The 13,345-nt window shown below is 36.8% G+C and overlaps 1 protein-coding gene across 1 annotated transcript in view; it reads right to left on the bottom strand.

Annotated features, from left to right (window-relative positions):
• RRP15 (ribosomal RNA processing 15 homolog (S. cerevisiae)) overlaps nucleotides 1–13,345 on the bottom strand; it is a 51,170-nt gene that overhangs the window by 14,846 nt on the left and 22,979 nt on the right. Inside the window, exon 4 of the mRNA XM_006890574.1 lies at nucleotides 11,482–11,683. Within this exon, the coding sequence (XP_006890636.1) occupies nucleotides 11,482–11,683 (202 nt within the window). The remainder of the gene's footprint in view (nucleotides 1–11,481; nucleotides 11,684–13,345) is intronic.

The following is a 13,345-nucleotide window of genomic DNA, read 5'->3' as shown; positions in this document are numbered from 1 at the left end:
AACAGAAGATCTCAAGGGGCAACTTGAGAAGAAAGAGCAAGTATTATATAATGAAATGTGCAATGAGCTGGAGTTAAAAAATCAAAAGGGAGGTAAACATGAGGCATTTCTCAAGGTGAAAGAACCAAAGAACATCCATGTGAGGGAATGATTATTGTTTGTGTTATTGTCGAATAGAATATAACTCATAGGGACCCTATGAACAAAAGATCTGAACCCTGTTCTATCCTGTGCCTTTCTAACACACAAGAGCCCAATGCAGCAATCACCATGTTAATCCACCTGCTTGAGGGTCTTCCTCTCCATGGCAGACCCTCCACGCTGCCCAGTATCATGTCCATCTCTAAGAAACAGCCCCTCCTAGTAACAAGACCAAAGTATGTGAGGCGAAACCTCACCATTCATGACTCTAAAGAACACTCTGGCTCTGGCTGCAATTCTTCTTCTATCATCCTTATTCACTGTCCAGCTCTCAGATGCAAACAAGTGATCAGAAAGACTATGGCCTGGATCAGATATGCCTTAGTCCTCAAACTGACATCATTACTTTTCAATAATTTGGAGAGGTTCCCAACAACAGGTTTTTGCAGTGTAATGCATCTCCTTATTTCCTGACTGCTGGTACCAAGGGTATTAACTGTGGATCCAAGCAAGATGAAGCTGTTGACAATTTCAGTCTCTCCATCCATCATGATGTTGCCTATCAGTCCAGCAGTAAGAATCTTTGTTTCCTTGACATTGAGATAGAATCTGTATCAAACACTGAATACTAGAAAAATTATTTTAAACAGATAAAAAACCTGGGCATATCATTTCCTATGGGCCAATATACAGTAAAGGCAGACTAGGCTTTGAACTTGGGTAATTTAGTGTTACAGTCTATGAGCTCAGCCTTCCTAATACCCACCCACCATCTTTGAGACATTTTTTTTTTTACCTTTAAAAATTTTTTATTAATTTTAATGAAAGTTTACAGACACTTTGGATTTCCATTAATTCACTGTTGCACTTTTCTCCCTGCCCAACCTCCTGGCCCCAGTAACAGTTTAAACTACCTACAAGTCAGGATAAATTATTCATTGAAAACAAAGCATTCTTTGAGAGAAGGAGGAAAAAAATAATAACGAAATACACAAAAGATGCAGATATGTGATTCAAGATTTTTAACATTTCCAAAGAATAAAAAATAATTTTTAAAAAGCCTCAACCACATCGAGAAAATTCCTATTTAGGCATTCAATTCAGTAGTTTCAAAAAGTGACAGCCTTTCCTTAGACAGGCAAAATGAAGAGATGATATTCAGTACCATAATTAATTATCATTTTAACAGTAAGATTTCTATAGCAGTTCTGCAATATAGTTCTTATTCTCCACTTAACATTTTTCACATGTCAAGATGTAAAATACGTAATATTTTGCAAAATCTAAGCTTACTTGAATCATAACTGCAGTTTAAATCAGAAACTACTCTACGTTAAAAATTCAACAGTGTATTTTAAAAGAAATGAATACAATGAGAAGCTGGCTTTAAATGGTTCCCATGAGCTATAATGTGTACAATTCTGCTCAGTCTCATTTCAAAGGTGGTGGGATCTTTCTTTTGTCTAGACTCTAATCTAGGCATTTTCAGTAAACAAACATTAAGCTGAACTATTTACAAAGTTGGAATTCCAATCATTCCTCTAGAGGAGCTTTTATGTGAGAGTAAAACACTCTTGCTCTGAAATGCAGGGGCAATTTAAGGACAGTATCTTTCTCCACTCCTCTGCCTGACTTCCATATCCTCAATCCCCTTCAAAAAACTAGGGCCTGAATACTGTAAACCCTAAGGACCTGTGTGAGGAAGTCTGTCCATTTCTAAGCTTCCTCCTTTGGGGTCAAGAACTCATTAGGTCCATGAATTGTAAGGAATGCATAGTTGTAAAAGTGCATAGCAATTTAGAGTGTAGGTTGTTACCAAGCACCAAAGAAGTCAGGTATTTCAAAAGCATTCTCACTAGGAAGTATCTATCTACTAAATACAAACTGCATGGCTCCTATTTATGAGGAAGGTACACAAAACAAAGCATCAAGGCCTAACTCTATTTCTGACTTTGCATCTAAAATGTCATGTCACAAAATCAGGAAAACAAATAAAATAAACCCAATGTTCTGCGCTTTTATTCTAGGGTATTTATTCAAATATTGTCCTGCAGTCATTATGAAAATTACTTTCTATCTAACAGAAACTAGCTTGAATTTTTACCTTACTAGAAAATTACTACTGTGGTTTCATTTTAACATGTTAAAATTGGCATATCTGCAATTTTAGACTTGTGCCATGTCGGTAAGCCTTAACGTAAAGATAGTATACAGCTAATGCTTTCGTAATAGCAGTTAATATATTTTTTGGGGGGAATCACAGATTTAAAATTCACCACACTTGGCTTCATGCCCATCTTGTGTGAAATTGACATAATAGTTTCAGGAAATTTTACTGACTTGGTTTTTTAAGAAAAAGGAAAAGGGCAATGCCTTTATCGAACTCCTGATTTTTCAACATACTAGGCACACAATTCACTCTAGATACAAAATTCACTCAAGACAGGAACACGTTCTATTAAGTACAGGTAATAATACTCTTTTGCAGGTTAACTTGAATTTTTTAGATAAAGACTTTTCCTAAATAAAATATAACATTTTGTTGCTGCCTTAAACAAACCATCCTAAAAACACACAGTGTTAATATTAAGATATTATTGTTGTTGTTGTTGTTATGTGCCGTCGAGTCGCCTGCAACTCATAGCGACCCTATGTACAACAGCCCTAAACTCCGCTCTGTCCTGCGCCAATCGCACTGTCTCTGATACTCCCATCCCAATTATCCCAGTCACTGAATCAATCCACCTCACAGAGGGCTTCCTCTCCTGCGCCGTCCCTCTACCCTCCCAAGCATGATGTCCCTCTCCAAGGACCGGTCTCTCCTCACTACATGTCCGAAGTAAGTTAGACGGAGCCTCAGAATCCTTGCCTCCAAGGAGCCACCCGGCTTAAGTATACTTTTCCATAACGGTATGTGATTAATATGATGTTACATTTATTTTATTTGGTCCAAGGGAAAGATTAAGGGGATTAGAAAGTTCTCGCCAAGTAACTGGAAAGTATTTCTCTAAACCCAGACTTTTTTAATCATGAGAAATATTCTGCCTAAAATCTACTTTTTCTGTCTTGATTAACAGGTTAACTGCCCTTAAAGATTCAGTAGCATCTCAAACACCATGTCAGAGAACTTTTAGGGCTGTTGAAACCGCTGAACTCATTAAAATTCCTAGAACAAATGTCTCCAACATGCTCTGCTATTCTGGCTACCTCCTCCTTTGTGGTCATGTTATTTCTTCAACCTCTCAGTGTTTCTGTCTTAAGTGCCTCTCCTCATGTACTTATACCGCTGCTTCAGCTTGATCTTCCCTGTCATCCTTCCCATTTCTGATTATAGCCTGGAGCTCATACTCCTCCAAAGACTAGATATCCTTGACTTTTCACAAGTTCCTTTCATGCCATTTCTACAGATCTACATTAGTCCGTGCTTTCACTTTCTGAAGAGGATTTTCACTTTTACCAAAAAAAGAAACAAAAAGAAAACAAACCTGAAAAGTCAAACTAGTGCTCAGGGTCTATTTTGCAGCAAGGTGTTAGAGGGGCAGAGCACATCCTGAGTAGCAAGACTGGAGTCACCAAGCTCCTTCCCCAGAAACGATATGCAGCTCAGCATCAAGCTGCCATAGTTTTGAACTAAGTCTGTGAACACTCTCTGTTAGGGAATTTTAATATTATCTGTTAGTGGTATTTAACATTAGCCGTAAGCCCACTTTTGAAATTATACTCTAAATGCTTTGCTTTGCTGGCCTATTGGTAAGGAAGTGCACTGCCAAAAAAAAAAAAAAAAGATTCCTATGGGGTGGAAAGAACTAATTCTGGCCATATTCACTGAAAAAAAAAAAAAAAAAAAGCATGCAGTTGGAATCCAAAAGCCACTGTGCAGAAGATGAGCACGGTGAAAACCTGCTGGAATGTCGGCTATGAGCTGGTTCCCACTCCACTGCAATGAGTGAATGAGTGTTATTTTGCTCAATGCTGAGCAACTGGCTCAACTTTCAATGACCTTCCATCAGCTTCCAAGGTTTTTAACTCTTAATAGGAGGCGACTGCCTATCATTCTGTAGCAGAGCTACCACCAGGGGATTTAAGCCACTAGAGGCTGAGTCAGCAGTACGACACACTATGGACTCTATCACCAGAGTCTCCATTCTTTTGTTCACTCCCTCACTGTCTACTGACTTATTTAGGGATATGAAACAATTAAATTTGTCACAATACTTCTAGTTTCCCTATCCCTTGAAGTAGAAAACCTCAGAAAACTCTTGGGGAACAGAAGGAATTTCTTGAAGGAGTTATAGTTATTTATGCAAATCATTAAGAGTTAAAAAAAAAAAACCAAAAAAACCCAACCCTCCTAAAAAGTATGCTGAGTATTCTAATAGACTCAATTCTATAAATCTACTCATTTTGTCTAATATACAACTACAGGTTCTTTTTGGATTTTTTGATATAAAATTTTCTTTATCAATTTATAAGAACAAAGTTAAATCAGGAAGGAAGATGATGAGTATAGTATTGTTGTTGTTTAATGCCGTCGAGTCGTAGACGACTCATAGCGACCCTATGAATGAACAGCCTGAGCACTGTTTGTACATAGAGTTTCCAGAGGCAAGCCATTTCGGAAGTGGATGCCGCTCCTGCTTCCAGGCTTGATTTAGTCGGGAAGCTCCAGCCAACACTGTCTACCATGGGTGCCCATTACCACGATTGGCACATCACTGTCACAGGCTTCAGCATCATAGCAACCATGAGTTACCTCTGTACAGCAACGCACAGACCAGTGCTATACCACCTTCGGCTTGGTAGCAGAGCTTCCTTCCTTACAGGATACATCACAATAGTCTTACAAGACAGCTGCTTCGGAAGCTGGCACCGACCAAGGCCAAGTTACCTTTCTCCAGATCTCTGGTTCGCTGAAGTCCTGTGTTGTTCTTTGCTTTACATTCAGAAACACATCTCTTGCCTAAGTAGAATTTTGCTTCATGTTGGGCATAAACACCTTCCATTTTAAGAGGGACTGTGTGCACCCTCTGTTTCTAGCCAGCAAAACCAGCCTCAGATCACAGCCTTCCAGACACATTTTGGGTTTAGAAGTAGAAAGTAGACTGCCGAATATAGTATAGATGTTTCCAAACCAGAATCTTTACACAGCTGCCACTAAATACAGATTATTTAAGAGTAAAATTTAAATAGACACTGGAACAACTATTAGAAACAAACAAACAAACAAAAAAACCACCTTTGTTCTGAACACCATTACACTTCAGGGAAGAGACAACAAGGAACTTCCATAAGATCTAAGAACAACAGATAGACCCTTGTCGTATCCTGGACCATCATGCTCAAGTTGCTGTGTCAATCCATCTCACAGACAGTCTTCTTTGCATTTGTGAACTATCTTTCCCAGCATGGTGCCTTTTTCCAACTTCAGGACCCTCCTTGGCAATATGCCCAAAGTTTGTCACACAAAGTTTCACTGTTCATGCCTCTAAGGAGCAATCTGGTTGCACTACCTTCGAGACAGACTTGGATTATTGGCTGTACATGGGGTAGTCAATGCATTTCTCCAAAACCACAATACAAAGGCACTGATTCTTTGGTCTTTATTCACTGTCCAACTTTCAGCGGTATAGGAAGCATTTGGAAATACCACAGCTTGCATCACAATCCCTTTAGTCTTACATCAACTATTATTATAGTTTAGCAGATGAACAGTTTAGCTGTTCTGGAGTGCAGAATTTCCCAATGCAACCTGCCTTTGATCTCTTGACTTCTTGGTACCCTGGATGTTGACTGTGGAATCCAAGTAAAATAAAATCTTGACTACTTAATCTTTTCTCCATCTATGATGATTTTACCTCTTGGCCCAGTGGTAAAGATTTATGTTTTCTTGATCACTGAGATATAACTCAACTTTAAGGCTGTAGTCTTCAATCATCTCAGTGTTTCAAGTCTTCTTCACTCTGCAAGCAAGGCTATATCACCCGTATAAGGCAGGTTATTGATGATTCTTCCTCTAATCCTGATTATCACATTCTTCCTATATATTGTTATTGCTGCTGTTGTTGTTGACTTCAATTAGAGCACGACTCAAGCGACCCTATAAAAAAGGCCTGAAGCCCCTCTACAACTGTGGATATTTATCAAAGTTCATAGATTACCCAGAGGCATGTTATTTGGGAAGTGGATGCTACTCTTCCTTCCAAACCTGTATGTTATTGTTGTTATGTGCTATTGGATTGCCTGCAATGTATAGCAACCTTATATACAGCAGCTCTGAACCCTTCCCTATCCTGAACCAGTCTCACTAACTTCGAAACACCGCCCATCACTCCTGTTACTGTATCAATTCATCTCCTCAGGGTCTTCTTCTCCTGCGCTGTCTGTCTACCCATTGGAGCATAATGTCCTTCTCCAAGGATCGATCTCTCCTGGCCATGTGCCCAAAGTAAGTGAGGCGGAGCTTCAAAATCCTAGCCTCCAAGGATAGACTTGGTTTCACCCTTTCTAAGACAGACCTACTTATTTTCTTGGCAGTCCATGGTATTTTCAAGACTCTTCTCCAGCATCACAACTTTTTCCTGTCATCCTTAGTCATTGTCCAATTCTCTGAAGCATAACAAGTAATTGAGAAGACCATGGCCCGGATTAGGCACACCTTTGTATTTATACTGTGTAGCTTATCAAATTATTTGTTTAGCATTCAAATCAAATAGGTGTGGAAAGACTACGATCATTATGCACACCTTTCCTGCTTTTTTTTTTTTCACACCTTTCCTGCTTTTAAACTACGTAGTGTTCTCTTGCTCTGTTCGGACAACTGCTTCTTGATTCTTGATCTATGGACAGGCTTCGCATGAACACAATTAAGAGTTCTGGGATTTCAATTCTTCACAATGCTAGCCATAGTTTGTTATGATTCATACAGTCAAATACCTTTCCATTGTCAATAAACCACAAGCACACATCTTTCTAATATCTCTCCTTTTAGCCAAGACTCATCTGGCATCAGCAATAATGCTCTCTGTTCCAGTCTTTTAGAATCCAACTTGAAATCCTGAAAATTCCCTGCTGATGTACTGTTCCAGTTGCTCTTAAAATAATCTTCAGAAAGATTTCACTTGCATGTAATATTCATATTTAATAATATCACATTCTGTTGGATCACTTTTTTTTAAAAATTCTTTTATGTTGGTTTGCTTACAAAGTTCGTACACATTGTGTTTCACACTATTCTTCACTCACATTGTGTTTCTTACGATCATTCCTATTCATTACATTTTACAAAATTAATCACCATTGAACTATACGCATCATTAATTACCCTGTTGCTTCAGGTCCTACCAGATCTTTCCCATTTCTTTTAACCTCTCTTTCCACCCACCAAATTGTGCAAGCCTCTAGCTTCACCCCTACCCGTCCTCACCCCTCTGCTCCTACCTCTCCCCCACCCCTTCGATCCCTATACATATTTTACTAGTTGTCCTTCTATTTTTACAGTAAAGGTCTTATATGGATCTCTTCCAGTCAATTGGCCAGGTAGCTCCCTTTCAAATTTCTTGGCATATGCTAGTGAGCATATACAGGGCTCCATCTATTTGTGGGAACATATCAACTGGCATTCCATCAATTCCTAGGGCCTTATTTTTTGCCAATGTAACTTGAATGTCTTCCTTCATCATTACTGGCTCTTGATCATATGCTATTGCCTGAAATGGTGCCATGTGGAAAAAAAATCTTTTTGGTACAGTGACTCTGTATGTTCCTTCCATCTTCTTTTGATGTTTCCTGTATCATTCAAGATTTTGCCCAAAGACCCTGTAGTATTATTACAACTTGAGGCTTGAATATGTTTTTCAGTTCTTTCCGTTTAAGAAATGCCAAACATGCTCTTTCCTCTTGGTTTTCTAACTCCAGCTCTTTGGACATTTCCTTATAATACTTTCCTCTGTCTTCCTGAGCTTCCCTTTTAAATCTTCTGTCAAACTCTTACTTGAGCATTTGTTCTCCTTGCTTTTTTTTTTTCAGTATAAGTTTCAGAGCTTCTTCTGACATTTTTGTTCCTTCCTGTCTTTGTAATGACCTTTTGCTCTCTTCAAAGATGATGTACTTGATGTCATTCCTCATCTTGTCTGGTTTAAGGTTATTAGTGTTCAATGCATCAAAACCATTTGTGAAATGGTCTTTTAAATTCAGGTGGAACAGATTCATGGTCATATTTTGGTTCTCGTGAGCTTCTCTGCATTTTCTTCACTTCAACTGAGTTTGTGTATTAGTTGATGGTCTGTTTTATCAGGCTCCTGGCCTGATTTTGACCGCTGATACTGAATTTCCCCAATGTATGTCTTTTCCTCTGAGGTAGTCAATTTGATTTGCGTAATTCATCAAGCAAGGCACATGTGTACAGTTGTTACATTTTTAAAAAATTTATTTGCAATGAATAAATTACTCATTTTACAAAATATTATCATTAGATCTCCAGCTTCATTCTGTCACCAAAAACAAATTTTCCAACTATCATTCTTTCTTCTTTGTAACTTTTCCATTCTAGTCATTAATCATCTTGATTATATGTTTGATCAACGGCAGACTGCAGAGTTAGTAAAAGTCTCAATTTTTTCCTCTTTGGCTTTTGTGGGTGCTGCATCTATTTGAGTAATAGGTGTATTAACAGGTCTTTTTTTATATTTATGGATTGTATCCTATCACTCACAGCACTGTACTTCCTAACAGATCCTAAAATGCTCTTTGTTGATGAATGCAATACCGTTCCATTTTGTCATTCCCATTACAGTAGAACACGTATGATTAAAAATGGCCAGTATCAGTGCATCTCAACTCAGCAATGACTAGGATGCTGATCTTTATGTGTTTCATTTCACATTTTACAGCTTCCAGTTTTCTAGATTCATATTTCATGAATTCCATGTTCTAGTTTTAATGGATTTTGTAGCTCTTTCTCCTCATTTTGAGTCTTGCCATATTATTTTTTATATAAAAGAATCTGGTACAGTCACCTCATAAATATGTCTGATATCTGATATTTCTAACTGATCTTATTCTAAATACAACATTTTTATAAAGTTATTCATATGCAAATTCTATTATTTTTTTTTAAAAAAGTATTGTCTTTGGAAGTTCTTTTTATCTCCATGAATAAGAAATCAAATTAAAACAAATACCTTTAAAAGAAAGGAATTTCCTGAAATGTTATCATGTGGTAAGTAGACAGTTCTGACAACAAATGATATTTAGAGCAAAAATTCATGGACTTGGGTTTCATGCTATTTTTTACTCATCTCATACTAATTCTATACCTATAACAACAACAACACAAAGAGAGAGCTCTGTTGGCACAGTGGATAGAAAGTTCTATTACCAAGCCAAAGGTGGGTCATGTTCATCTATGGCCCTCATGACTGGTTTTAATTGTTTTTGGTCAAACATTCTAAGTGGTATAGCACTGGTCTGTCTATTTGCTGTACCTCGTGGTTGCTGGGATGCTAACCACTGTGACACTGATGTGTCAAATGTGATAATGGTTACCAATGGTGGACAGTGTTTGGTGGAGCTCCCCAATTAAAACAAACTTGGAAGCAGGAGTGGCATCCACTTCTGATATAGCTTGCCTCTGCAAACTATGAACCTAGAGAAACTATGAAAGTTATACAAAAGTTCAGGTCTTATCATTTACGGGGTTGCTTTGAGTCTGACACAACAACAACATCAACATACAGAGAGCTCTGTTGGTCTAGTGGATAGAAAGTTTTGCTATCAAGACAAAGGTAGGTTATTGAAATCTGCAGCCCTCAAGCCTGGTTTTAATTGTTTTTGATCAAACATTCTTCTATGGTATACAACTCGTCTGTCCATTTGCTGTATAGAGGTAACTCATGGTTGCTGTGATGCTAAACATTGTGACACAGATGTGTCAAATGTGATAATGGTGGACAGTATTTGGTGAAGCTTCCCAATTAAAACAAGCTGGGAAGCAGGAGTGATATCCACTTCTGAAATAGCTTGCCTCCAGAAACTCTATGAACTTGGATAAATGATTAAAGTTACTCAAGTGTTCAGGTCTTTCGTTTATAGGGTCTCTGCACTTAACAATAACAACAACATAACTACTGAAGTAGAAAAAAGCAATATTAAGGACAAATGCAAAGATTAAGAAAGAAACTATAATGAAATCATAAGAAAGAATCCCCCTTACATTGTCACAACTTCTAAAAAAATCTCATAGCAAAAGAAAATCTGCCTATAAAATGTTATTTGTAATCAATAATAAAGGAAACAAAACTTTCCTTACCTTGTTCCCACTAACTCTTCATCATTTTTCCTGCCAAATCTTTCTCTAATTATTAACAGTAAAATGTCATTAGTGAGAACACTAAAAAGCATAAATTCCCTAATAGTGTTCTCATGTTTAAAATTCTGACAGACACATCAAAATAGAAACAAAAGGCTGAGAAAACACTTGTCAGAATTCAGTAAAATATCAACTTAATTAAGGTACTTGATTAAAGTACTTGAAAATACTTCAATGTTACAATGGCATGAAATTTCTAAATGTGCTTCTTAAAAAGTGTCAAATGATCACAAGTAAAATTACAGAAGAAACTCTCGTCTCTCAATTGATTATTTTTGTTTTTTTTAACTTAGTAAATCAAGAAATCAAAATTAAATCATCAAATACAATTATGTACTTTTTAATTTTTATTTATTATGTATTTTGTTTTATCTAAAAAAAAACACAGCAAAAGCAAAAACTAGCACTTCTAAGATTAAAGCATATTTCACAAACTTTTTGATCTTATACATAAATAGAAAGAAAACAATTAAGGTCTATGGGTAAAAGAGCCTAGAGGAAAAAGTTATTATTTCAAAGCTCATGAATGTTATTTATGGTTTTCATATCCGAACCAAATTCACCAAAGCTGTTTCAGTACAAGGATAACTTTCTAACATATTTTCTAAAAGTTCAAATCTAAAAAAAAATCCAATACTGTAAAAATCATACATAAGAATTATCTCTATAAGTTAAAGTCTCAAATTAAGGATTTTTTACTTAAGATTCTAGTCTCTAAAATGCCAAAATTAAAAGATTTCATATGGAAGAGCTATTAGCCCTATCTCTAAAAAATTTACCAAAATCTAATCTCCAACACTAAGTAAATAATCACAGAAGTAAAAACTTAAAATTCTTAAGATGTAGGCATAGAAGGTGGTCAGTAAAATTAAAAAAAAATAAAAAAATGAAATTCTACATTGTGCTTTTCCATGTCAAAATTCTCTGGTTTAAGAGTTACAACATACTGAATCTAATGTACATAAAAGTTTTACCTGTTTGGCTTTAGAGTTCTTCCCAGCAGAAGTTTTCTCATTTGCACTTCCATCCATTCCTCTAAGAACACCGATGAAATCTTTCTTAGAAACAGTTGATATCAACTTAGCACGCTTCCTCATGGAACTTCCAGCTTCTTTAACTTTTTCGTCAATTTTCTTTTGATGTTTTTGAACAGCATTAAATAATTGTACCACACCTCTATGGAATATAAAATAATGAGAACAATGGAGTTAAATAACAATCACACTAGAAGGTGAACTCTGTTAGAGTTGGGGCAATGTATTTTCATTGCACAGAAAAAAGGAAAGGACTTAAATGAAAGTATTAAGTAAATAGCTAAAAACATGAGAAAAATGAGCACATATTTGAGCAAATGAACCCAGATTTCTGATAGAGAGAATAAACGTATTTGAGTTCTTTTTGGTATGTGACTGCTATGTGACTTTTTCTGCTTTAGTTTTTCTAAATTTCTGTAAGTAGAAATGAAAATTCCTTTTAACTCAAATATTTCTCAAATGAAATTATGTAACTGTTGAAGGTATCACAGAAAGCTATGGATTGACATACTGACTCCTGTACCTGTGAATTTGAGTGTGATCAGAAACAATCAAAGGTCTTTCTAGGAAGATGCTTGTTAGTAAGTCCATACCTGGGTAGTGTGGGTCCTTTGCTACCTAAAAGATGGTTTAAAAAGGAGGAAAATAGATACAGAAAAACAGAAAGGAAAGATTCTAGGTGAAGATGCATCTACAAGCCAAGAAACATCAAGGATAACGAGGAGTCACCAGAAACTAGGAGAGGGGCCGGGAATGTCTGACAGAAGGTATCGACAGGGTAAGTACCATCACTGGGGCACCTAGGCTCTAGAATCATGAGACAATAATATCTATTCTTTAAAGCCATCCACTTCGATGGTTATTTTTTTTATAGCAAAGCTAGGAAACTAAGACATAGTTCACAAGGAATTGCTGCTCAATACCATAGCCATTAGCCTCACATGACTGGCCGAGAAGTGAGATATACTCGAAGTATAAAATAGATAATCAGATTTCAGAGATTTACTATAAGAGAATGAAAAGTTATCTCATTGTTTTATACCAATTATATGTTGAAATGATAGTGGATTAAGTGAAACATATCATACCCATTAACTTCACTTCTCTGTTTTCCCTCCACATGAAAATTGGAAAATTTCCTGAAAGCAAGCAGCTAAAAAAAGATAGTACTGGGATTTGACTAGTTCTATCACAGGTGTTCTTAAACACCGTACCTCACTCACTATACCAAGGTACACCACTTCCATGGATTCGAAAATTACCAAGACAATGTAATTAACTAAGATCTCAAAACTAATACTACTTTATATACTGGGTACATTCTTTATGCAGCAGGCTAAATATCATCTCTTTGGTGATGCTTTTTCCAGCTACAAGACAATCTCTTGTTCTATGCTCCCTGCACATAAGCAGATTAACTCTATTCTTAGACTGCAATCGATTACTTTCACTCATACAGATAAGTGGGCAGGAACCACTCAGTAGCCACCACATCTCTGGACACAAAGTACATTAAATGAATGTTTGGTATTGATGGGGGAAAAAAGTAGCATGAAACAGTAGCATGATGCTGTTGTAATACATGTGTAAAGTGCGATGACTTACGATACCAAGGGCCCTCTGGTGTCCTAGCAGTAAAAAGCTGTGCTACCAACCTGAAGGCTTATGGTTTGAAGCTGCTTTGAACCTACTCCACTGGGAACAAACAATCTTCTCTCTCATGATATACTGCCTCTGAAAACCCACTGGAGGGTCAGCTGTAGTTGGTTTCAACTCGACAGTCTTAACCACCAGCACCATAAAT

This window comes from Elephantulus edwardii, unplaced genomic scaffold (assembly GCF_000299155.1).
Source record: "Elephantulus edwardii isolate Elephantulus edwardi_28Jun2011 unplaced genomic scaffold, EleEdw1.0 scaffold00090, whole genome shotgun sequence".
NCBI classification, from domain to species: domain Eukaryota; kingdom Metazoa; phylum Chordata; class Mammalia; order Macroscelidea; family Macroscelididae; genus Elephantulus; species Elephantulus edwardii.
The sequence above is the reverse complement of the archived record's forward strand: the minus strand, read 5'-3'. Positions and strand labels throughout refer to the sequence as shown.